The 22103-nt window shown below is 42.0% G+C and overlaps 2 protein-coding genes and 2 non-coding genes across 5 annotated transcripts in view; 2 read left to right on the top strand and 2 right to left on the bottom strand.

Annotated features, from left to right (window-relative positions):
- Positions 1 to 414: 414 nt before the first annotated feature.
- Positions 415 to 5996, top strand: LOC118361349 (SH3 and cysteine-rich domain-containing protein 3-like). 2 transcript variants are annotated; one of them, XM_035741214.2, is made up of 13 exons: positions 415 to 641; positions 1123 to 1184; positions 1454 to 1532; positions 1965 to 2118; positions 2225 to 2322; positions 2454 to 2514; positions 2608 to 2705; positions 2834 to 2897; positions 3710 to 3762; positions 3889 to 3983; positions 4107 to 4158; positions 4289 to 4426; positions 4741 to 5996. In XM_035741214.2, the coding sequence occupies exons 2-13, from the start codon at positions 1168 to 1170 to the stop codon at positions 4837 to 4839; spliced, it is 1008 nt and encodes a 335-aa protein (XP_035597107.1). In that variant the 5' UTR covers positions 415 to 641; positions 1123 to 1167; the 3' UTR covers positions 4840 to 5996. The 2 variants fall into 2 exon arrangements, with proteins under 2 accessions (XP_035597107.1, XP_035597108.1); XM_035741215.2 differs by lacking the exons at positions 1123 to 1184; positions 1454 to 1532 and having other exon boundaries at positions 493 to 641.
- Positions 5997 to 8029: 2033 nt separating this feature from the next.
- LOC118361808 (U5 spliceosomal RNA) lies at positions 8030 to 8145 on the bottom strand. Its single transcript, XR_004821071.1, has one exon. It is a non-coding gene; the product is annotated as a U5 spliceosomal RNA (small nuclear RNA).
- A 1660-nt stretch (positions 8146 to 9805) lies between these two features.
- On the bottom strand, positions 9806 to 9921 carry LOC118361807 (U5 spliceosomal RNA). The gene has a single exon (XR_004821070.1). It is a non-coding gene; the product is annotated as a U5 spliceosomal RNA (small nuclear RNA).
- Positions 9922 to 18464: 8543 nt separating this feature from the next.
- LOC118360440 (neurexophilin-4-like) overlaps positions 18465 to 22103 on the top strand; it is a 7775-nt gene continuing 4136 nt past the window's right edge. Inside the window, exon 1 of the mRNA XM_035739693.2 lies at positions 18465 to 18815. Within this exon, the coding sequence (XP_035595586.1) occupies positions 18762 to 18815 (54 nt within the window). The 5' untranslated portion in view covers positions 18465 to 18761. The remainder of the gene's footprint in view (positions 18816 to 22103) is intronic.

Below are 22103 nucleotides of genomic sequence, written 5' to 3'. Positions count from 1 at the left end.
TCTATGGATTAGCTACCTCTGACTACTCCCATATCAGTCTTCCACAATATGAATACATTTTCAAATTCTATTATTTTGATCCTCTTACATAAAAACCACACATTTTTCTTTCTGTTTTAGAATTTCTTTCCTATTCAATAAGGACTTTAACTGTTTAAGGTTTTATATGGAATAGTATAATGTAGTGTTCACAGTGTATTGAAAATGCGAGAAACTACAGAAATTCTGATGATGCCTGCAGTTTGTACAGTAAGCCAACAGTAGGCTGTGTGTGTCTTGGCCTGCCCTCTCAGGTTGTGAGCGGGGTCTGATTTCCCCTCGTCATCGGTGCCCTGAAAGTTACCCAGCTGTCTCACTCACTCACAATGACACCTGTCCTCACAGTCCCTTACTCACTCACCCCTCTGCTCTAACCACTAACCATTGGATCACTGCTAGGAAATGACATGCATAAAGAATAGCTCAAAAGGGAAGTACCAATCAAGAGTTAGAAGTGTTTCGGAGGTCTCCGGTGTGACAGGTTGCTCATCACACACGAAAGGAACATCTCTGAATCCAAACTGGTGAAGAAAGCCTTTGCCATTCATCCACATACCAGATTCAATTTCTTCATTGACTGGACTAGCAACCAGTGGGACCAAGTATGTCTCAATTTAAACTATATTGCATTCCTCTGTTTTTAGCATGTGGCCTGTTCAGTTCTTTTCTAACTCGACATCATATATTTAATTTTTCGGTCAGCTATTAGTTAGATAGCAAATTGTTTACGTTTTCATTGAGAAGGGACTGAAATGTCAAATATTCACGAAGACTTCTGGTCTTATATCGTTGTACTTTTCCCCAGAACTTCTCAGCTCATGCCCAAATTTAGCTATGATGAGATTGAGTTACCCTTCCCCAAAATAGTAGAGTGAATGAGCGTATCTTAGGGGGGGGGGGTGCTTGTGCTTGCTTATGTGTGTGGGTAAATCATCCTGCCCATACCTAGCTGTTCTGTAAATAATTTTTTTAAACTCCCACAGACTAGACCAAAGTAGTCTAGTGTTCCATTCAAATGGTTCTCAGATTGAAGGTGATATTGAAAGCCAGTGTTTCTGTTCCCTAAACTGTCTCATGTCTCAGGTGCGTAGCACTGCAGGACGAGCGTGAGTGCTCACACATCACACCATGGCCCAATATGACCAGTGAGTCTACTCTCATGTTGCTGAACTCAATACACTCTATGTACAGCATGTGGATAGTCCTTTTAAACAGTTACCCCTGGTTCTAATGAACACAATATGGGAAATCTTTAGGAATTATATTTTTCATTGCAATAATCATGTTAAACTTGGTCAAATTCAAATGCTCAGCCACCATAACAATTCTTCTGCAATGTTCACTCTCAAATACATTTCAGGTGTCCTTGCTGCTCGATGTTGCTTAATGTTCTCTGTTTGTTTGTCGGTGTTAGACTGGAAGATAAACATTCGGTGGATATCCACGACAACCCCACAACCCCTGACAATATTGTAAAAGAGGAAGACAATACTGTGAGTGGCACATCAATCTGCCACCGTTGGCAACACCATCCCCCAAACAGATTAAAATTACAGCCAGCTAGGACGCTCATTAGTGTAATATATGTGAGGCTTCCCCGTTCCCTATTTCTATTCTGTGGTTAGGTGACACTATGGGCTAAACCTAGAGCTTTTTTGTCATTGACCACATACTCGCCCGAAGTCAAATAATATTTAAAATGCTTGTTAAATGAAAAGCTACTTTTACTTTACTGATTTACTTAACTGATGCAAAAAAAAAAAACATTTGCACGTTATAGAGAACGACCGTGTGGACTTGTCAATGACAGGAAAGCATTATTTTGACTTGACTGATTTTTACCTCTCCAAACAGTGGTCACTAGGGAGAAGGAAGGAAAGCTGTCTACCACTAATAGTATTGAAACATAGCCACTCTCTCTGCAGGTATACTTCGTTTATGAGGAGGAGGTGGAAGTAGAGGAGAAGGAGCCCGAGCCTGAGCCCGTTGTTATATTGGTGAATGACAAACCACACAAGTTCAAGGACCACTACTGCAAGACGCCCAAGTTCTGTGACGTCTGTGCTCGTATGATCGTCCGTAAGTTTAAAATTGACCAGGAGTCGCTCTTGTATTTATTCATATTATCTGTAAAGCTTAATCATACTGACTAGCTTCTATAATGTACATATTTTCAACCTTTCAGTCAACAACAAGTTTGCTCTAACGTGCAAAAACTGCAAGACCAACATCCACCACTCGTGCCAGTCCTATGTTGAGTATCAGAAGTGCTTTGGCAAAATTGTAAGACGTTTTCTATTCATAATTTAGGTCACGATCGGTATAAAGTCAGATCACGATCAAGTTCATGTTGCATGTGGTTGCCGGAAACACATCAATTCCTCTGCGTATTCATATTGCGGTCTCTCCTGTAGCCCCCAGGTTTCAGACGAGCATACAGTTCCCCTCTATACAGTAGTGACCAGACAGATGCAGGTAAGACACTAGACATCTCGACAAGCTAAGGGTTCAACTTGTGTTCAACATATTTTGAACTGTGTGTTCCCTCTGCTGCGTTCTCCTGTCCAGCCCACTCCAACCGTAACGACCCTGTGTTTGACACTCTGCGGGTTGGGGTTGTCATGGCAAACAAGGAGCGCAAGAAGGGGTCTGAAGACAAGAAGAACGTGAGTGTGGCACACATTAGCCAAAAGGGAAATGAATGACGATAAGTCACAATAACGGTATCATTAACAGACAGACATTTGCATAGGGAATATAAATTGTATGTTAACCATATTTTTCACCCTCCAAGATGATGATGATGATGATGGAGGAAGAGGAATCACAACAACCCAAAGAAGACGAGCAGGCAGAAGGTATTGAAAGAGGATGAAGGATGTCCATATTGACGCATGTGATAATTCAAGTTGGTGCCATCTATGGTTCCACTGCATCAACTGTACAAAAATATGGTGTATTTATTTATAACCACATAGTTTTACTTAAACAAATTGTGCCATGTGATTTGATATTGGAGCCCATCAAAGGGAACGGTAAACTAACTGAGCGGTTGTTAAGCAGCATTAAATAAAGGTTCAATAAAAATTAAAAATTAAGAATATTGAGTTGCACAGTTGTGTAAAGTGGGATGGATGTCCTCTGGGTGGTGGACCATTCTTGATACACACGGGAAACTGTTGAGCGTAAAAATAATCTAGCAGTGTTGAAGTCTTGACACAAACCGAGAGCGCCAGGCACCTTCTACCATACCCTGTTCAAAGGCACTTAAATCTTTTGTCTTGCCCATTCACCCTCTGAATGGCACACATACACAACCCGTGTCTCAATTGTCTCAAGGCTTAAAACTCCTTCTTTAACCGGTCTCCTCCCCTTCATCTACACTGGTTGAAGTAGTTAACAAGTGACATCAATAAGGGATCATAACTTTCACCTGAATTCACCTGTCTATGTCATGGAAAGAGCAGGTGTTCTTTATGTTTTGTGTATGTATGTCAACCTTTTCTCAGACAAAACAGAATGGCATACAGTACAGAATAAATCCCAAAAATTCTTACACTGAATGTCAAGGAGCTACACAAAATACTTGTAATACTGGGTCTAAACGTTGAGGAGTTCACCATTGTTGTATTGAAACTCTACAAAGACCATGTGTGTGATGTGTTTGTAGGAAAGCCCGAGGGGGATAAGAAGGGAGACAAGGCTGACAAAGCAGATGACAAGGTAAAGGGCTTTAATCGCCTGACAAGCCCTGACGTCATGTATACACTAACCACGTCCACATCAACAATAACACCCTGTCTGGTATGTCAATACCAGTAGACAAACATCGGTCTATGTATGCTACAGAAAAAGAAGGAGATGGGAAACATGGGAAATCAGTCCCATTACTACCTGGCTCTGTACCGCTTCAAGGCCATTGAGAAAGACGACCTTGACTTCCAGTGAGTTTCCTAAAACATTTCCTTATATTGTATGAATGACGTTTTATGTCCAATATTTCAGTCTGGTGAACGTTTTTAAATCCAATTTCATACAAATATTACAAACCTTTGTGTGTCTTTCAGTCCTGGTGATCGAATCACTATAATCGATGACGCCAATGAAGAATGGTGGAGGGTAATGGTTCCTGACCAAATGATCAAGCAAGCTGACAATGATCAAAACTAGCAATGGCTCTACCAGCTCATTGGCTGTGCTTTCTCATTTATTGTCGACATTGTAAATAAGGCCTATTTTCTATTCTCAGGGGAAGATTGGTGAGAAGACAGGTTACCTCCCCACCAATTACATCATTAGAATAAAAACTGGGGAGAGGGTGTTCAAGGTGACACGGTCCGTCGTGGGAAACAGAGAGATGGGACAGATCACTCTGAAAAAAGACCAGGTAAGAAACAGATGGGTCGCTGTTTGTCAGACCTGAGTCAAATACTATCACATCCTTGAAAGTACTCTAATTTAGGTGTACTTTATGTTTCTAGGAAAATAATGTGTTGAGTTTTTCTTTGTACAAGAAACTGATTTCAGCTTTATGATCATGAACAGTATGGATGGAGGTGTGCATGTGGACAGTGACTGTAATGACGCTACTGTGTGTGTGTGTGTGTGCGTGTGCGTGCGTGTGCCTGGTCATCTGCAATGATTACAGTACCTCTGTGGAGCCACAGCACCTTCCTCCATCCTCTTTGTATTGTGTTGCAGATCGTGGTGAAGAAGGGAGAGGAGGTGAATGGCTACCTGAAGGTCAGCACCGGCCGCAAGCTGGGCTTCTTCCCCGCCGACCTGCTCCAGGAGATCTGAACCTAACCGGATCACAACCACAACCATAGGACTTGGGTCACACCGTCACCAGGACCATAATCACACAATTCATCAAACCCTGTTCCAGTGAACACACGTGACCAGGAACAGCATTTTTATACTACCAATCTAGCACCACTATCATTTTCCACCTGTAGGGGCCTAGGTCTGATCTGGTGAGTCTGTAAGCTGTTTGAGGGCTGTAAAGGCTCAGAGGGGGCAAGGTTATTGAGTGTAACCCAATACTGCAGCCTCCCCAGCCTGTTGAACTGGGTCAGCTGGCCATGCAATCTGAGCTGGATGGAGAAATGTGTCAGGTCAGACCGTACATGTGTGTGGTGGGAATTTAAAACGTTAACATGTTTGTGTCATTTTAATGTGATGAAAACTGGACAACCTTAAACTAGATCTTCAGCAAGGTTCAAAAGGCAATGCTTGTAACTACTGTAAGTAGCTAGGATTTGGACATATTTTTTTTGTTATTCATTTATTCAAATGTATATTTTGGAGGCTATTGCTTACAGTCACTGTAGTAGCTTTATTTTCCCCTTGATGTCCATGTTAAAGGGAGCTTGTTAAAGTGCATGTCGTTATTTTTTTGCATGGGCCCGTCTTTAATAATCATTGCCAAAACAATGTGCTGTGTATTTGAGGAATTTATACAGAGCAATAGCCAATGGTGACACACAGACCCACATGCTTTTGCCAGACTAACGTAGGCCTATCATTGATGCAAGATGGTAACATTACAGGCCTATCATTGATGCAAGATTGTAACATTACAGGCCTATCATTGATGCAAGATTGTAACATTACAGGCCTATCATTGATGCAAGATTGTAACATTACAGGCCTATCATTGATGCAAGATGGTAACATTACAGGCCTATCATTGATGCAAGATTGTAACATTACAGGCCTATCATTGATGCAAGATTGTAACATTACAGGCCTATCATTGATGCAAGATTGTAACATTACAGGCCTATCATTGATGCAAGATTGTAACATTACAGTACAGCCATTTGTTATTCATGTTCTATTGAAATACCAACAGCCAAGTGCAGGCTTATCCCATGTATTGTCTTTCTTGATATGCATCCTTTCAAAACCTATATAACTCTGTGATACCGTCATAGTAAACTTGAATGACTGACCATTGTGTAAACATGAAATCAATTCACAATTAGAAATAATGTACTTTATTTTTGTAGCAGTATTTTGCATTCGCTGATATGTTTGTGTCTACTATAACTCAGGACTCATATGCCTAACCTAAACAGGTAGGCCTTATCAGTTCAGCTTTTGTCTACAAAATAGTCATAACAGGTACTCATCTTGATCCAGTGATGGGGACCAGAGCCATATATTTGTTCTAAATACATGGCTCTGATGTTGACAACTAGTGATGTGCAGTTCGCAAACGATATTTATGTCGTTATTTTTGAACTACTCTTTTTTTCTGACTCGAGAAACATTTTTTTTTTTGAGTGACTCGTTAATTTTAGTCCTTCATTTGACTTTCCTCTTCTTCTTCCTCATCCACTTCTTCTTCCTCTTCTTCTACTTCATCATGTCGTTCACACATTTTGTTTTTGCATGCCGCTACCTACCTAAATTTGCACCAACAACTAACCCTACACTTAATTGTATAACACTATTTTTTATCATTAAAATATGCATGTAGAAACTGTCCAACTATGGAGAATATCCTAGCTCCATATATGAAATTAAGGAAATGCGTATATGGAGCATGTCTACTCCTTATATCTAATAAAATGTCAGATATACATGCTCCTTTGTCCCATGCCCTCCTTCACACTTCTTACATCTCCAAATCTTCTTCCTACACACTGCTGCAATATGACCATAAGCTTGGCATCTGAAACACCTCAGTGGGTTCGGCACAAAAGCTCTCACTGGATAACTGACATATCATAACATGACATTATCAGGTAAAGAATCTGCTTAAAAGGACAGACCCTGCTCTGGAGAGCAAAGCAAGTCACAGGTCTCGTTTCACTAGTCATGTGACATGAAGTTCCCGCTCTCTCTGAACTGAAAATCCTCACAAGTCCACTTTGAGTTACCTTCACCAATTTAACAGTACCCAAATTATTTCCTACCCAGCCTGAGACTACATATAGATCAGCCAAAAGGCAGGGATCCACTTTCTTCAAAAATGTCGATCCCACTGTGCCCGAATCATCCTTTGCATGACCATCAGGTCAAAGCTTGGACAGAGGTCTTCACCAAACCTGCCACAGCAGGTAGGTAATTCATCCTCACTCTCCTCAGGTTAAATTTCTGAACCATCAAAGCTAACAGAATACGGGTTGTACTTGATGCCATTCTTCCTCAACACACTTCTTCCCTCTACACTCAGCTCTTCTCCTTCTTCCTCGCTATCCATAACCATATCTATCTGTTCACCACGCTCTTGCCATGCCTTCAACAGCTGTATTGCTTGCAGAGCACGCACTGATGGCGTTTCTCCAACATAAACTTCAGTTCCTTAGGCCAATTTACAAGTCTGGCTATCTCTTGCTCCGGTGCTTCTCTTCTATTGTTACAACTGAAACCCGATTGGATTAGTTTCACTTGAACCTGAATGTTGAAATGGCATGTGACAATCTGCCAGCAAAGTCACAGGAACTCCAATAGACTATACAATAAAACATTTGATGCATATGGTTCACATACACTATACATATACAAAGGTATGTGGACACCCCTTCAAATGAGTGGATTATACCATACCCTGAGCAGCCACAGATAAACCTCGTTTAAAATGTATCAAAACATAATCTTATTTGTATGCCTGTCAATCAACACATATACATAGTTTAAAGCACACGTTTACAAGTATCAGTCGCAATTGACAGCTCCAATAAGCCCTATGTGGTAAACGACATGGGAGGCTCGTAAAATCATGATTCTTTCGAGTTTTCAGTTTATCGTTCGCCTGTAGGGGTCCTGAATGCTCTGGGCATTGCTGACTAAAGTGAACGAAATGTATCGAAATATTTTCATTTTGAACAGAAAAGATTAGAGTAAGTACAAATAGTCCAACTTCCCGTCACCAGTTACAACTTGATTAAGCAGACTACCTGTATAGCTCTCTATGGCAAGCCTTACATATACCACCTTTTCACAAAACTTCCTCAATATTTATTTCACAAGAGTAGGAAGCCCAGCCGTGAGGCCGGGCATCAAAAAATTAGTTGATACTCATAATGTTCCTCCCCACGGAAATCTTTAGTAAAAGGCGAAAGATTTATGCGATCTGAAGAGAAACCAGAGTGTACTGCAGAGTAAGCGAACCGGCTAGCAACACGTTCAATTCATTACAAGTCCTGGTGACGTTATATATATCAATATCACCAAAACTGTAAACTTGGCAAATCACAGTTGTATTACATTGAAATGAAAATAATCCCACATTCGTAGTGGAAACATGTTGCAGTATTATTATTATATTTAAACATTTAGTAGCCTATAATTCCGTACGAAATGCATGCTGGGGATTATTACAACCACCTCCTATTTCAGCCACACCCATTGCTGACAAGTGTATAAAATTGAGCACACAGCCATGCAATCTCCATAGACAAAACTTTGGCAGTAGAATGGCCTTACTGAAGAGCTAAGTGCCTATCAACTTGGCACAGTCCAACAAGTCAATTCATCAGATTTCTGCCCTGCTAGAGCTTCCCCAGTCAACTGTCAGTGCTGTTATTGTGAAGTGGAAACATCTAGTGGTAACAACAGGTCAGCTACGAAGCGGTAGTCCACACAAGCTCACAGAACGGGACCGCCGAGTGCTGAAGCGCGTAGCTCGTAAAAATTGTCTGTCCTCGGTTGCAACACTCACTTCCGAGTTCCAAACTGCCTCTGGAAGCAACGTCAGTGCAAGAGCTGTTCATCATGAGCTTAATGAAATGGGTTTCCATGACCGAGCAGCCGCACAGAAGCCTAAGATCACCATGCACAATGCCAAGCGGCGGCTGGAGTGGTGTAAAGCTTGTCGCCATTGGACTCTGGTGCACTGGAAATGCATTATATGGAGTGATGAATCACGCATCACCATCAACCAGATGGTGTCCAACTGACAAATCTGGGTTAGGCGGATGCCAGCAGAACTCTACCTGCCTCAATGCATAGTGCCAAGTAAAGTTTGGTGGAGGAGGAATAAGGGTCTGGGGATGTTTTTGATGGTCCGTCCTAGGGCACTTACTTCCAGTGATGTTCCACCTTCTAGACAATTCTGTGCTTCCAACTTTGTGGCAACAGTTTCAGCATGACAATGCCCCCGTGCACATAGCAAGGTCCATACAGAAATGGAGTTTGCCAAAAGGCACCTGAAGGACTCTCAGACCATGAGAAACAAGGTCCTCTGGTCTGTTGAACTCAAGATGGAAATCTTTGGCCTCAATGCCAAGTGTCAAGTCTGGAGGAAACCTGGTACCATCCCTACGATGAAGCATGGTGGTGGCAGCATAATGCTGTGGGGATGTTTTTCAGTGGCAGGGACTTTTTGGTGAACATGCTGCTTTCTGAGCTCAAAATAACGTTTTTCTGCAGAGAAGACAAAGTAATTATCTAAAGAGGGTGAATCTTCACTGCAGAAACAAGAGAGAGCGCCTCAATCTGGTCCAGGCAGATTTGTTTTCTTCATTCTTTTGCAGGCCATCAAATAATTTGGCCAGGTAAACATGTGAACGTGCATTTTACTAGGGGTCCTGAATGCTCCGGGTATTGCTGACTAAAATGAAGAAAATAAATTGAAATATTTGTTCTTTTGGACAAACGAACAGAAAAGTTCAGAAGTGAGTGCAAACAGTCCAACTTCCCGCCACTAGTTACAACTTGATTAACCAGACTGCCTGTAGATCTCTATAGCAAAGCCTTCACATACACCACTTACTCAACAAACTTCCTCAATATTTATTTCACAAGAGTAGGAAGCCCAGCCGTGAGGCCGGGCATCAAAAAATTGGTTGATACTCATAATGTTCCTCCCCACGGAAATCTTTAGTAAAAGGCGAAAGATTTATGCGATCTGAAGAGAAACCAGAGTGTACTACAGATTGAATGAACCGGCTCGCAACACGTTCAATTCATTACAAGTCCCTGCGACGTTTTATAAAGAAATATCACCCAAACTGTAAATTCCGCAAAACACAGTTTTATTACATTGAAATGAAAATAATCACACATTCGTAGTGGAACCATATTGCAGTATTATTATTGTATTCAAATTTAGTAGCCTATAACTCCGCACGAAATGCATGCTGGGGATTATTACAACCACTTCCTAATTTTTCAATCTATGTACAGAGAGTGCCATATGCCATACACCACTACTTTTATTTAATCGAATTATACATGGAAAATAATATTATAGCTATTAGTAAAAGGCATAGTCAAAAAGGAAAACAAATTAATTGAAACGTCTTACGTCTGTATTTCACTGATCCCACCGTGCAACACACTCACACGCATGCGTAGTACAGCTAACATCTCCGCCACATCCCCATAGTGCAGTCCTCAAACAAAGCCTACGTTTTCTAAACTCTGTGTAGACATCTTCATTAGATCTGAACTGTAAGCATTTGTGTATAATGCATCATTCGGTGTATAGTAATTTACTCAACTGCAACATGCAAAATCGATTAGCTCCACTCTTTTGATATAATAAAAAAAATCCTAGCGACATGCTGTGGTCATACTAAGTACTACACACCATGATAGCCCATGAAACCCACCGCGTGTAAGGTGGTGGTCGTGCTGGCCTAAACCATTTATATAGTAGATGGGCTTGATGCTATCATAAGTACATTGAACCATCAAATTATGTGAACATTGAGTGTCCTTAAAATGGGCCCGTGGACTGTGACAGTGTGAATGATAATGGACTAGTTAAGACCAAAGCCCATGGGCCTAATGGGGCTCCCTCTCAGGGCCCTCACGGTTCATTATTAGGGGCCTAGCTACACGTGAAACACGAATACACCAATGCAGTCATTTGAGTCCTATCACTTTCTATAGTTTTTAAACATGAAGGCCTAAAGCGGAAAAACAATATGTTAGGCTTGTAGGCCTACAGCTGGAGCTGCTACTACGTCTAATTAGCAAAACAACAACAATTAAACAAGGCAACAGTAAACATGTTGTCCCCCACTAATGATGTAGCGCCCCTCTTTGGGCCAATCAGTGTAATTTCGTAAAGGATGGATCTTTTGGAGATCATTACAGCCTAAATTACGTTATTTTCATCATCGCTATACAATCCAGGCTGATTTCTGCGACAGTTTCGCTGTTTAAACAAGTGCTGTTAAGCTAATAAAACGAAAACATGAATTCAAACTACTTTTGGGTACCTTGTTAACATTACAACATGAAGTCCATGTCATAAACATTTCTACGTTTCAGAAATGGCAAAGAATGTGTAAACTAATTTGACACAGTAAAGTTACTAACCCTACAGATCACGAAGTCAGCTAATTTCCACTCCATTCATATGCAAATCCGTTTGATTCATACACTGGCCTGTCTGGCTGTCATGTTTTTATTTAACCTGCCCATCCCTTATCAACACTGAAATAATATCATTTCAGTTGTCCTCTATTATAATATTATAATATAACACCAAGTCCTTTAAAAGTGACCAGTTCTTCCACACTGGTATCAGTCCCACAAAGATAACTATTAGAAATTATGTTCTGACAGTCTGCCAGTAGTGAGGAATTCTTCTTCCGTTCCACTGGTTGCACTTCACTGGTGATCTTGCGTTGTTTCAGGTACAGTCCTTGAATCGAAGGATATTGCTGCAGCCTCAGACGATAGATTCTCATAACCTGTAACAAAGGAAAGAAGAAGTGAAAGTAACATGTCCTGGTTTCAAGAGAAATCGATATTTCACATAGATTTCCCTAAGTAAGCATGTCCCAATTTTCAGGATAACGTTGGACATTTCACCTAGACATCCCTAATATGACGACTGCTGTATACAACATCGAAGCTTATCAGGTTCTGATCATCTTATTATGCTTCTTCACCCAAGATAGACCCCTGATTGCTAATCAATCAGTTCTTTATTCTCCAGGCTCAGCTTTGTCATCACAATGGACAACCTTGCAATGAGTGACATGTATCCATCGTGATTTTCCCTGGATTTTTACTGCTGACCTCGCTAGAAGCAAAACTTGATAAGGACCTTCCCATTTTGGCCCTAATGCGTCTGTCACATATTCCTTTAACATCACCCACTGTCCTGGTACTACGTCATGTCCCCCTTCGGGAGTTATTCCCCACGCCTCTTTAACTTGTCTGTCTGCTCCCCTTACCGCATTAGAGAGTTGTATGCAATAGTTAAAGCATTGTGTCACTCATAAAGTGAACGCCTGCTTTCTCAAGCCTAACGTGCCTGGCAGTGACACGAGTCGAACTGTGACAACGTCAAACGGACTCAACCCTGTGGCTTTGTTTTGTGTTGCCCGTATACTACATACTACCGTAGGCAATGCATGTGGTCATGCCATCCCTTCTTGATGCATCTTCGAAAGTCTCTATTTCAAAACCCAATTTGTGTGTTCTACCTGTCCACTCGATTGAGGATGATAAGGCAGTGTAGATGCCAGTCTATGTTCAGAAGACGAGCTACCTCCTGACAAACCTTTCCTGCGAAATGAGTGCCTTGGACGGAATCGAATTGTTCCCGGTTGGGAATTATTTCTCGAATCAGAATTTTAGCTGTGTGTTGTGCAGTGCATTTCTTAGCGTAGAGTAGGTTTCAAGCCATCGTGAGAAACTATCAACAATGACCAGCATATCTTCATGTCTTTTACATTTGGGCAGTGTGATATAATCCAGATGTCGATGTCTGAAGGGTCCTGGTGGGGCAGGCGCTCGTCGTGTTTGTACTTCCACTCGTCCTTTGGTGTTGTTTTCCATACAAATGTTGTAATTCGCCACAACAGCCTCAGCCTCTTTCCGCACATCAGGATTCCACCATTTGCCCACAAAACGACAAACTATCTTGTCCACACCAATGTATCCCAAAGAGTGGATCTATGTCACCAAGTAGAGTAAGAGTGCATTTGGCACTACACATCTCAGGTTGTATTTCCACACACCTTCTTGACTGAGTTTGCATCCTGCAGCCATCCATTCCCACACTTCATCTTTTGGTGCACTGCTTTGCATATCTCTAATGTGTTGCAACGTATCCAAGGTGTCTCTCCTCGTCAGTTTAGGTGACAGAGGTGTTCTCTTGGCAGCCGCCTTAGCAGCTCTGTCAGCCAAATCATTACCTTTTCTGTTATCTGTAAAGATTATTTCCATGTGCTTTCATTTTCAAAATTGCAACTTGTCCAGGTAACTGGAGAGCATTCAGTAGAGCCATCACCTCTGGTCCATTCTTCACAGGAGCTCCCAGTGATGTCATGAATCCTCTGTTTTTCCGTATTTGTCCAAAATGATGGGTAACACCAAAAGCATATCTTGAGTCTGTGTAAATGTTGGCTGTTTTTCCTTCAGCCTGTTTACATGCTTCTGTCAAAGCCACCAATTCCACCACCGGTGCTGATGTTCCTGCAGGTAACGTGCCTGTCACTATCACATTGTCCATTGTAGTAAATGCCCCCCTACACATTGCTTGAACCGTCTGTGTATAAGATAAGCTCAGGGTTCTCCAACGGATGACTCTTTATAAACTCATCAGAGAGCTGATCCAAAAACCAACTGACAACAGTCGTGTTCAAGTAACGTGGTATCTGAAGGATGCTTCAGAATTGCTGGATTACTTGGTGTGCCACGTTGTATGATGATGTTAGGAGCCTCCAATACAGTTGACCATTTGTTCCAACGAGCGGCTGTGACCTGTGCAGCTCGATTCATTGTCAAAAGAGTATGAACAGGCCTCCCGGGTGGCGCAGTGGTTAAGGGCCCTGTACTGCAGCGCCAGCTGTGCCACCAGAGACTCTGGGTTCGCCCCCAGGCTCTGTCGTAACCGGCCGCGACCGGGAGGTCCGTGGGGCGACGCACAATTGGCCTAGCGTCGTCCGGGTCAGGGAGGGCTTGGCTGGTAGGGATATCCTTGTCTCATCGCGCACCAGCGACTCCTGTGGCGGGCCGGGCGCAGTGCGCGCTAACCAAGGTTGCCAGGTGCACGGTGTTTCCTCTGACACATTGGTGTGGCTGGCTTCAGGGTTGTATGCGCGCTGTGTTAGGAAGCAGTGCGGCTTGGTTGGGTTGTGTATTGGAGGACGCATGACTTTCAACCTTCGTCTCTACCGAGCCCGTACAGGAGTTGTAGCGATGAGACAAGATAGTAGCTACTAAACAATTGGATACCACAAAATTGGGGAGAAAAAGGGGCAAATATATATATATATATATATAAAATAAAAAAATAGCAGCATGTGGACACTTGATGTTGGTCAAGAACAAGCGATGCCACCATCGACACAGAGGCGTAAGTAGCCTGCATAGCTCTGAGACAGGGACCCCATCCCAACGCCACATCCAATTTCTCCGAATAGTAGCCTACAGGTTTCTGACAATCACCATGGTCCTGTGTCAACACTGAAGTCATGTAGCCATTTTTTTTCAGCCACAAAGAGGGTGAATGGTTGGCCTGAGTCTGGAATGTCCAAAGCCGGTACTGATGACAAAGCTATATTGAGCTTGCCAAAAACCTCTGTACTTCCTTTGAAGGCAACAGTCTTTTGAATCAGGGTCTCCCTTGAGGAGGTTGTTAATGGATTGTGCAATTTCGACGAAGGAGTCCACTCAGCATCTATTGTAATTGCACAAGCCCATGAAGGAGCGAAGTTCTTTAATAGTAGTGGGCTCTTTAGGCAGCTTGTATGGCAGCCATACGATTTTGTGTCATCAGTTGACCAAGGTAGATAACCTGCGATTGCATGAGTTGGGCCTTCTTAGGGCTAGCTTTATGGCCTTTGGCATGCAGGTGGTCTAACAGTGATTTTTAGATCCTTAGCGTGTGTTTCCTCATCTTCTGAAGGCAACAATATATCATCAACATATTGTATGACAACAAATGACATCTGAGGGAGAGCTTGAAGATGTCTCCGCAATGCCCGATGGTAAATCGAAGGACTATTAGGAAGGCCCATAGGAGTCCTAGTCCACTGATACCATTGACCATCCTCAGAAAAAGCAAGCCAAGGACGGACCTCTGGATGTAAGGGTACAGACCAGAACCCATTAGCCATATCAATGACTGAGAACACAGAGTGAGCAGGTGACAATGAGGAAAAAATTGTTGAGGTGTCAGCCACCAGCGGAGTGAGCTTGGAGATGGCTTAATTTGCATTCCTGTGGTCCACAGTCACTCGCCAGTCACCACTTGATTTTTTCACTGTCCATACTGGGCTATCGGAGGCAGAATGTGTATTTTCAACTATACCCATGTCCCATAGATCTTTAATCACTACTTTAGTAGTGGCCATAGCTTCCTTGCTAATGGAATATTGTTTTGTGCAAGGTGGGGCAACACCTGTCAAGCACACTGTGCTCCCATCCGGCTCCACAACACAGTAGAAGCCTCATTCAAGATTCTAAAGACAGTTGACATCTAGTGGAAGCCATAGGAAGTGCAACTTTATCCATATCCCACTGTGTATTCAATAGGGGCTAGGTTGAAAATCGACCAACCTCAGAATTCCCACTTCCTGTTTGGATTTCTTCTCAGGTTTTTGCCTGCCATGTGAGTTATGTTATACTCACAGACATCATTCAATCATTCAGTTTTCGAAACTTCAGAGTGTATTCTATCCAAATCTACTAATTATATGCATAACCTAGCTTTTGGGCCTGAGTAACAGGCAGTTTACTTTGGGCGCCTTATTATCCAAGCTACTCAATTCTGCCCCCCCAGTCCCAAAGAAGTTAATGGGTATTGCTTCCACCCACTTGGTAAAGTGATCGGTCGCCGGCAGACACCAGCTGTTGTCATTGCTGGGTTTCGTGAAGGGTCCGATGAGGTCCACCCCTAACATTTAAAGTGTTAGCTGGAACTAAAGTTAGAAGATGACTTTTTATTATTTTTCCCATTGGAAACGACAGACTGTGGTCTATCTTGGATTTGTGATACACAGCTTTGCCTATGCTTTCCGTCCAGTTAGCGGAAGGAGATTGTGTGAAGATAACATACGGCGTCATGAAATACATCACGATGTGTACGGGCAACCGTCCAGTAGCGGAACGAGATTGCATAAAGATGACGTACGACGTAATGAAATACATCACGATGTGTACGGGCAACCGTCCAGTAGCGGAACGAGATTGCATAAAGATGACGTACGACGTAATGAAATACATCACGAAGTGTGCGGGCAACCGTCCAGTAGCGGAACGAGATTGCATAAAGATGACGTACGACGTAATGAAATACATCACGAAGTGTACGGGCAACCGTCCAGTAGCGGAACGAGATTGCATAAAGATGACGTACGACGTAATGAAATACATCACGAAGTGTGCGGGCAACCGTCCAGTAGCGGAACGAGATTGCATAAAGATGACGTACGACGTAATGAAATACATCACGAAGTGTACGGGCAACCGTCCAGTAGCGGAACGAGATTGCATAAAGATGACGTACGACGTAATGAAATACATCACGATGTGTACGGGCAACCGTCCAGTAGCGGAACGAGATTGCATAAAGATGACGTACGGCGTAATGAAATACATCACGATGTGTACGGGCAACCGTCCAGTAGCGGAACGAGATTGCATAAAGATGACGTACGGCGTAATGAAATACGTCACGATGTGTACGAGGCATGAGATTCATTTCAAGTGCAACGTTAATAACGGTGGTTTGGAGAAACAGCTCAGAGGTTTAATGATGCTCCTACGGAGGTTCTAACGATTCATTTAGCCTTAAACTGCTTTTGGGAAACCGGGCCCTGATCTGGTAAAAGTAGGACATATAAAAACACATTGTAAATCTTGCAAAAATAAATGTTGCAAATAAATTGGTCTATTTACTGGCCTGCTACAACAGATGAAAAGTGACGGTTAACAGGTAAAAAAAACTGTTTTCTAAACTCCCTAGTGTAGGAGCTAGCTTTTTAGACTATCATATACATTTAAAGCCTGAACGTTAACCACATGTGGTAAAAAAAAACTTTGGGCGCCTTATTATCCAAGCTACTCAATTCTGCCCCCCCAGTCCCAAAGAAGTTAATGGGTATTGCTTCCACCCACTTGGTAAAGTGATCGGTCGCTGGCAGACACCAGCTGTTGTCATTGCTGGGTTTCGTGAAGGGTCCGATGAGGTCCACCCCTAACATTTAAAGTGTTAGATGGAACTAAAGTTAGAAGATGACTTTTTATTATTTTTCCCATTGGAAACGACAGACTGTGGTCTATCTTGGATTTGTGATACACAGCTTTGCCTATGCTTTCCGTCCAGTTAGCGGAAGGAGATTGTGTGAAGATAACACACGGCGTCATGAAATACATCACGATGTGTACGGGCAACCGTCCAGTAGCGGAACGAGATTGCATAAAGATGACGTACGGCGTAATGAAATACATCACGATGTGTACGGGCAACCGTCCAGTAGTGGAACGAGATTGCATAAAGATGACGTACGGCGTCATGAAATACATCATGATGTGTACGAGGCATGAGATTCATTTCAAGTGCAACGTTAATAACGGTGGTTTGGAGAAACAGCTCAGAGGTTTAATGATGCTCCTACGGAGGTTCTAACGATTCATTTAGCCTTAAACTGCTTTTGGGAAACCGGGCCCTGATCTGGTAAAAGTAGGACATATAAAAACACATTGTAAATCTTGCAAAAACAAATGTTGCAAATAAATTAGTCTATTTACTGGCCTGCTACAACAGATGAAAAGTTACGGTTAACAGGTTAAAAAAAACTGTTTTCTAAACTCCCTAGTGTAGGGGCTAGCTTTTTAGACTATCATATACATTTAAAGCCTGAACGTTAACCACATGTGGTAAAAAAAAAAAGACGAGAGCAATTTAGATATTAAATGATCTCTCTGCCTCATCATGCTATTTCCACACACCATCACACACATACGACTATAGTCAGCAGCAACCAAAATGGCTACAGAAACCACATCCACACATACTGGCACTATATGCCTACTGTCTTTATATTCCACTGGGAGAGCGTTCTTATCATTGTGTCAGCCTCCATGTGGCAGAACCAGGGGCAGAAGTCACCTCCCCGGGGATGAGTTCTAAAGAGCCAGGAGGTTTGGTGACAGATAGACAGTAGCAGAGCAACTCTTTATCTGTCAGATTTTCTCTTGAATGTATTACCAGTGTGATGAGAGGGTCTTTATGATTTCAATGGTCTCACATTCTGTCTACAGTTATATAGCCTACATGGAATATCATTAGCCTTCAAAATGTGTATTCTTTGACCATGGTCTATATTTACCATGGTCAAATTCAAAAGAAAGCCCGCTGCAATGCAAATTCTGCAGGGTAGGTGGTTAGTGAAATGATGCTCATATACATATTTGTTTTAATTTGCTCTCATTGTACAAATGATGAGAAGCAAACAGACGTGTGAATGTATGACACAGAGAGAGAGAGAGAGAGAGAGAGAGAGAGAGAGGGTGTGCGAGGGAGAGCTAGAGAGCACAAATGAAATCACAGGGGCTGTCCAATATCATCACTAAGGTGAATCTCTCAAACACTTTTAAAAAAATCTTTCCCCCAGTTCGTCCTGTTTTCACAGAGTCATGGACCTCACGGCAGAGTGTCATTGAAGCCACTAACAACATTTTCTGACTTTTGAATCAGTCTGAAGTGTTCTAAGTTTTCTTCCAAGGGAATCTGCTCCCAGACTTTGATTGCCACGGTGTCCAGATTTGTTCGACATAAGACATTCAGGGACGAGATGAGGATACTATTCATCAGCTTTGCCATCTTCTGTCTGTGGCTTCTACCAATGGTAAGCTACAATATTTGACATCATTTTCACATGAGGGTTGGCAATCATCTTGAGATAAACGTCTACTAAATGCTATACAGAGAGTTTAAGTAACCGTGGCTTTTGTAAAATCTCAAAAGTGTTTAGTCTCTGTGCCTGTTCATGCCTTCTTCATTTTGTGTGTTCACACGCAGAGAAAAATCTGTGATTGTGGTGCGGATTTGAGAGGGAGAGGGAAAGCATAACTATAAATAAAATATTAAATTCCCATTATATAACAAATCCATCCCTGGGGCAAGAAAACAACAGGATCATATTGATTATCTGAATAATTATTCTGCTGAACATAGAGGGAGCATTTCAGTCCTCACACTACCAAAAAAGCCATAGGCTACAGATGGAAATCAATGATAAGACGGTCTCTGTCTCTATGGTAGAGGTTGATAGTTATGAAGTTGTATGCTATGCAGAGATATGTTGATGGTGATAACATAGAATAAGGGCTTTGGGTACACTGTAAAGGGGTTACCATGAATTGTAAAGTAGCTTACTGGCAGCTCGTGGCAAGAACATTCCGTATTTCATATTACAGTAGACTTCCTGTAATATAAATATGGTACCAAAGCATGTACTGTGTAATGACACACAGTACACAACTGTAAAATGGACTATTAGACTGTCAATTTTAGTTTTTATTTCACAGAATTTTATTTGACAAGGGATTGGTGCAAGCCGGTTGGCTGCTTAGTAAAGTGTTATGTTTACAAATATTACAGAATATTAACGAATATTTGGTGTTTTATATCACTTGAATTTCTAAAGGCCTTAACACAGGCTTCCAAACTGGCAGCGTCTACAGGGCATAACAGACCAACATTTTTTTTTATTCATACAGTTGAAAATGTTCAAGTTCAAATTCAATCCATCATTAATTTCAAATCCTAAATAATAAACAATTCCAACAATAAGCAACCAATTGAAATTAGGCAAACCAAACGGTCATCCAATCAAACGAAAACAGAAAAACTAAAGCAATCAATCAATCAATCAATCAATCAAAAAGGAATCAGAAAAAAATCTGTCTGTCAGTCAGTCAGTCCTCAATGTGTCTGTGTCTTTTTGTTGGGGGGTCTGGGCTGGCAGTTGCTGAAAGCAGGTGGCAGTTGTGCTAGGTGGGTGCAGTCAGTCAAGTAGGCCTACTTCGCAACCCACAGCAACGCGTCTTCTATGGGACAGTTTATGCCAAAGTCTATGTCTGTAGCAAAACAAGGCCAAATTGATATTGCGTTGGCTAAAATGATTGCCACCGATTTCCAGTCATTTTCGATCGTGGATGACAGAGGTTTTAGAAATTATAGCAATAGTCTAAATCCAATGTACACAATTCCAAGCAGGAAAACGTTTTCAAAATCACGTATTCCACAACTGTACGAGAGCACACAGGCTTCAGTGCGGGAAAGAGTCCAAAAAGCTACTGCAGTTTGCCTTACCACTCACTGACTGCTGGACATCAAGGGTAACCACTTCTTACATGTCGGTTACATGTCACATCATTGAAGATTCTTCGATGTCTAGCTGTCTTCTGGACTACTTTGAGTTCAGCAACAGACACACCTCAGAGAACTTGGCAGAGGAACTGTTGAGAGTGGCCAGAGAATGGCAAGCAGACGGAAAAATGGTCTGTTGTGTTTAGCGACAATGTAGCTAACATAAACAAAGCCATGAAAATGTTTAAATGGACCCCTCATCTATGTCTTGCCCACACAATCAACCTGATTGTAGGAGATGCTCTGAAGGTGATGAAGCCCACTGTGGACAAAGTGAAAGCAGCTGTGGAATACTTCCACAGGACCACAGTAGGTGCCGAAAAACAAAAGTCTACACAACGCCAGATGTTGATGCCTGAGCTGAGGCCTAGGCTGCACTACAAGGTGGAATTCAACATTTTATATGTTGAAGTGGTTACTTGAGTCAAAGGATGCCATCCTCTCTACCCTGGCCATTGTCAATGCACCTGTTGATGCTCTGGCCCAAGAGGAATGGGAGGTGGTGGAGGAGGTGTCAAGAGTCCTGGAACCCTTTGAGCAGGTCACTGTGGATGCTGTTTTACGAGAGAGCAACTGGGGATGCAGCACGAAGGAATCCCTCAGCAGATGCCATAATGGAGGTCCGATCCTATTTGGAGGAGCCCCTCCGCCAAAGATCTGCAGATCCTCTGAGCATGTGGAAGAACCTGGCCTCTTACTAAAGTCATGACAGGGAGACTTTGCATAGTGGCCACATCCGTTCCCTTAGAGGGTTTTCTCAAAAACGGGACAAATAATTACTGAGAGAAGAAACCGCATCAGTCCTTCGAAAGTGAGGCAGCTTGCATTTCTGAATGCAAATCTCTCATAAAATAAAAATATGGTCAGCATTGCTGTGTGCTGCTGGTTATAACATGGCAATAAGGAAGAGAGAGAAAAGAGGGACCAGTTTAATGTTTTAAGTGGGATGCTGCAGTTTTGCACATTGCTAATTATTTTTCTTTGATATGGTGCAATATTCTATTATGCTGTTCAGATTGTATTAACTTTGAATGGTTAGATTTATATGCACTTGGTTTATATACATTAAAAGGTTACTTTACTTTAAATGCAAATGTTTAATATAATTATTTTTTATAACAAACCAATGCATTTTTAAATACATTGTGGTTAAGGTAGAGTATGATTTAATTTAATAACTTAATTAGAATTGTTTTAACACCAATCATAGTCCAACTATCGCAAACTGTTTGAGATGAAAAAATACAAAACATGTTTTTTTAAGAGCCGTTTGGGAGCCAAAAGAGCCAGCTCTTTTTGGTGAGCTGAGCCAAACAAACAGGCTTACTGAAAAGAGCCAGAATGCCCATCACTAAATATAACCAGATAGGAGTTAAATTCGTACAGCACTCTCACTCAGGGGTGCAACAAAGATAGCCTTTTACAAGGCACGCCTCAAAATATGCTATTGAGCCAAAAACAACAACAACCATGCACCTACTAGTGGTCAAAAGGTTTTTGGCCCTCCAAAGATATGGTACGGTACTGTAAACTGTGGGGTGGAATTACAGCACCATTCGAAATACAGCAGTCTTTCCCTACCGACGAGATTTTCCCACAATGCACCATAATGTTCAGTTTGCCGCAGTAAAACGTTTGAGTATTTTACTGTTGAAAATACAACAAAAAAATGACAGTATAATTTACAGTTTTCCATTACAGTGTAGAACTTCCTCAAAGTTCATTTCTCTTTATCTAAGTTATGATCTTATATTCAACATAC

This window comes from Oncorhynchus keta, chromosome 28 (assembly GCF_023373465.1).
Source record: "Oncorhynchus keta strain PuntledgeMale-10-30-2019 chromosome 28, Oket_V2, whole genome shotgun sequence".
In the NCBI taxonomy this organism is placed as follows: Eukaryota; Metazoa; Chordata; class Actinopteri; order Salmoniformes; family Salmonidae; genus Oncorhynchus; species Oncorhynchus keta.
This window is presented reverse-complemented; position numbering and strand designations above follow the sequence as displayed.

Excerpts from the sequence above, each read along its gene's own strand:
- LOC118361349 (XM_035741214.2), top strand. Across the intron at positions 2,515-2,607 it reads TAGTGACCAGACAGATGCAG|CCCACTCCAACCGTAACGAC; the intron begins GTAAGACACTAG and ends TCTCCTGTCCAG. Across the intron at positions 4,159-4,288 it reads CCAATGAAGAATGGTGGAGG|GGGAAGATTGGTGAGAAGAC; the intron begins GTAATGGTTCCT and ends TTCTATTCTCAG.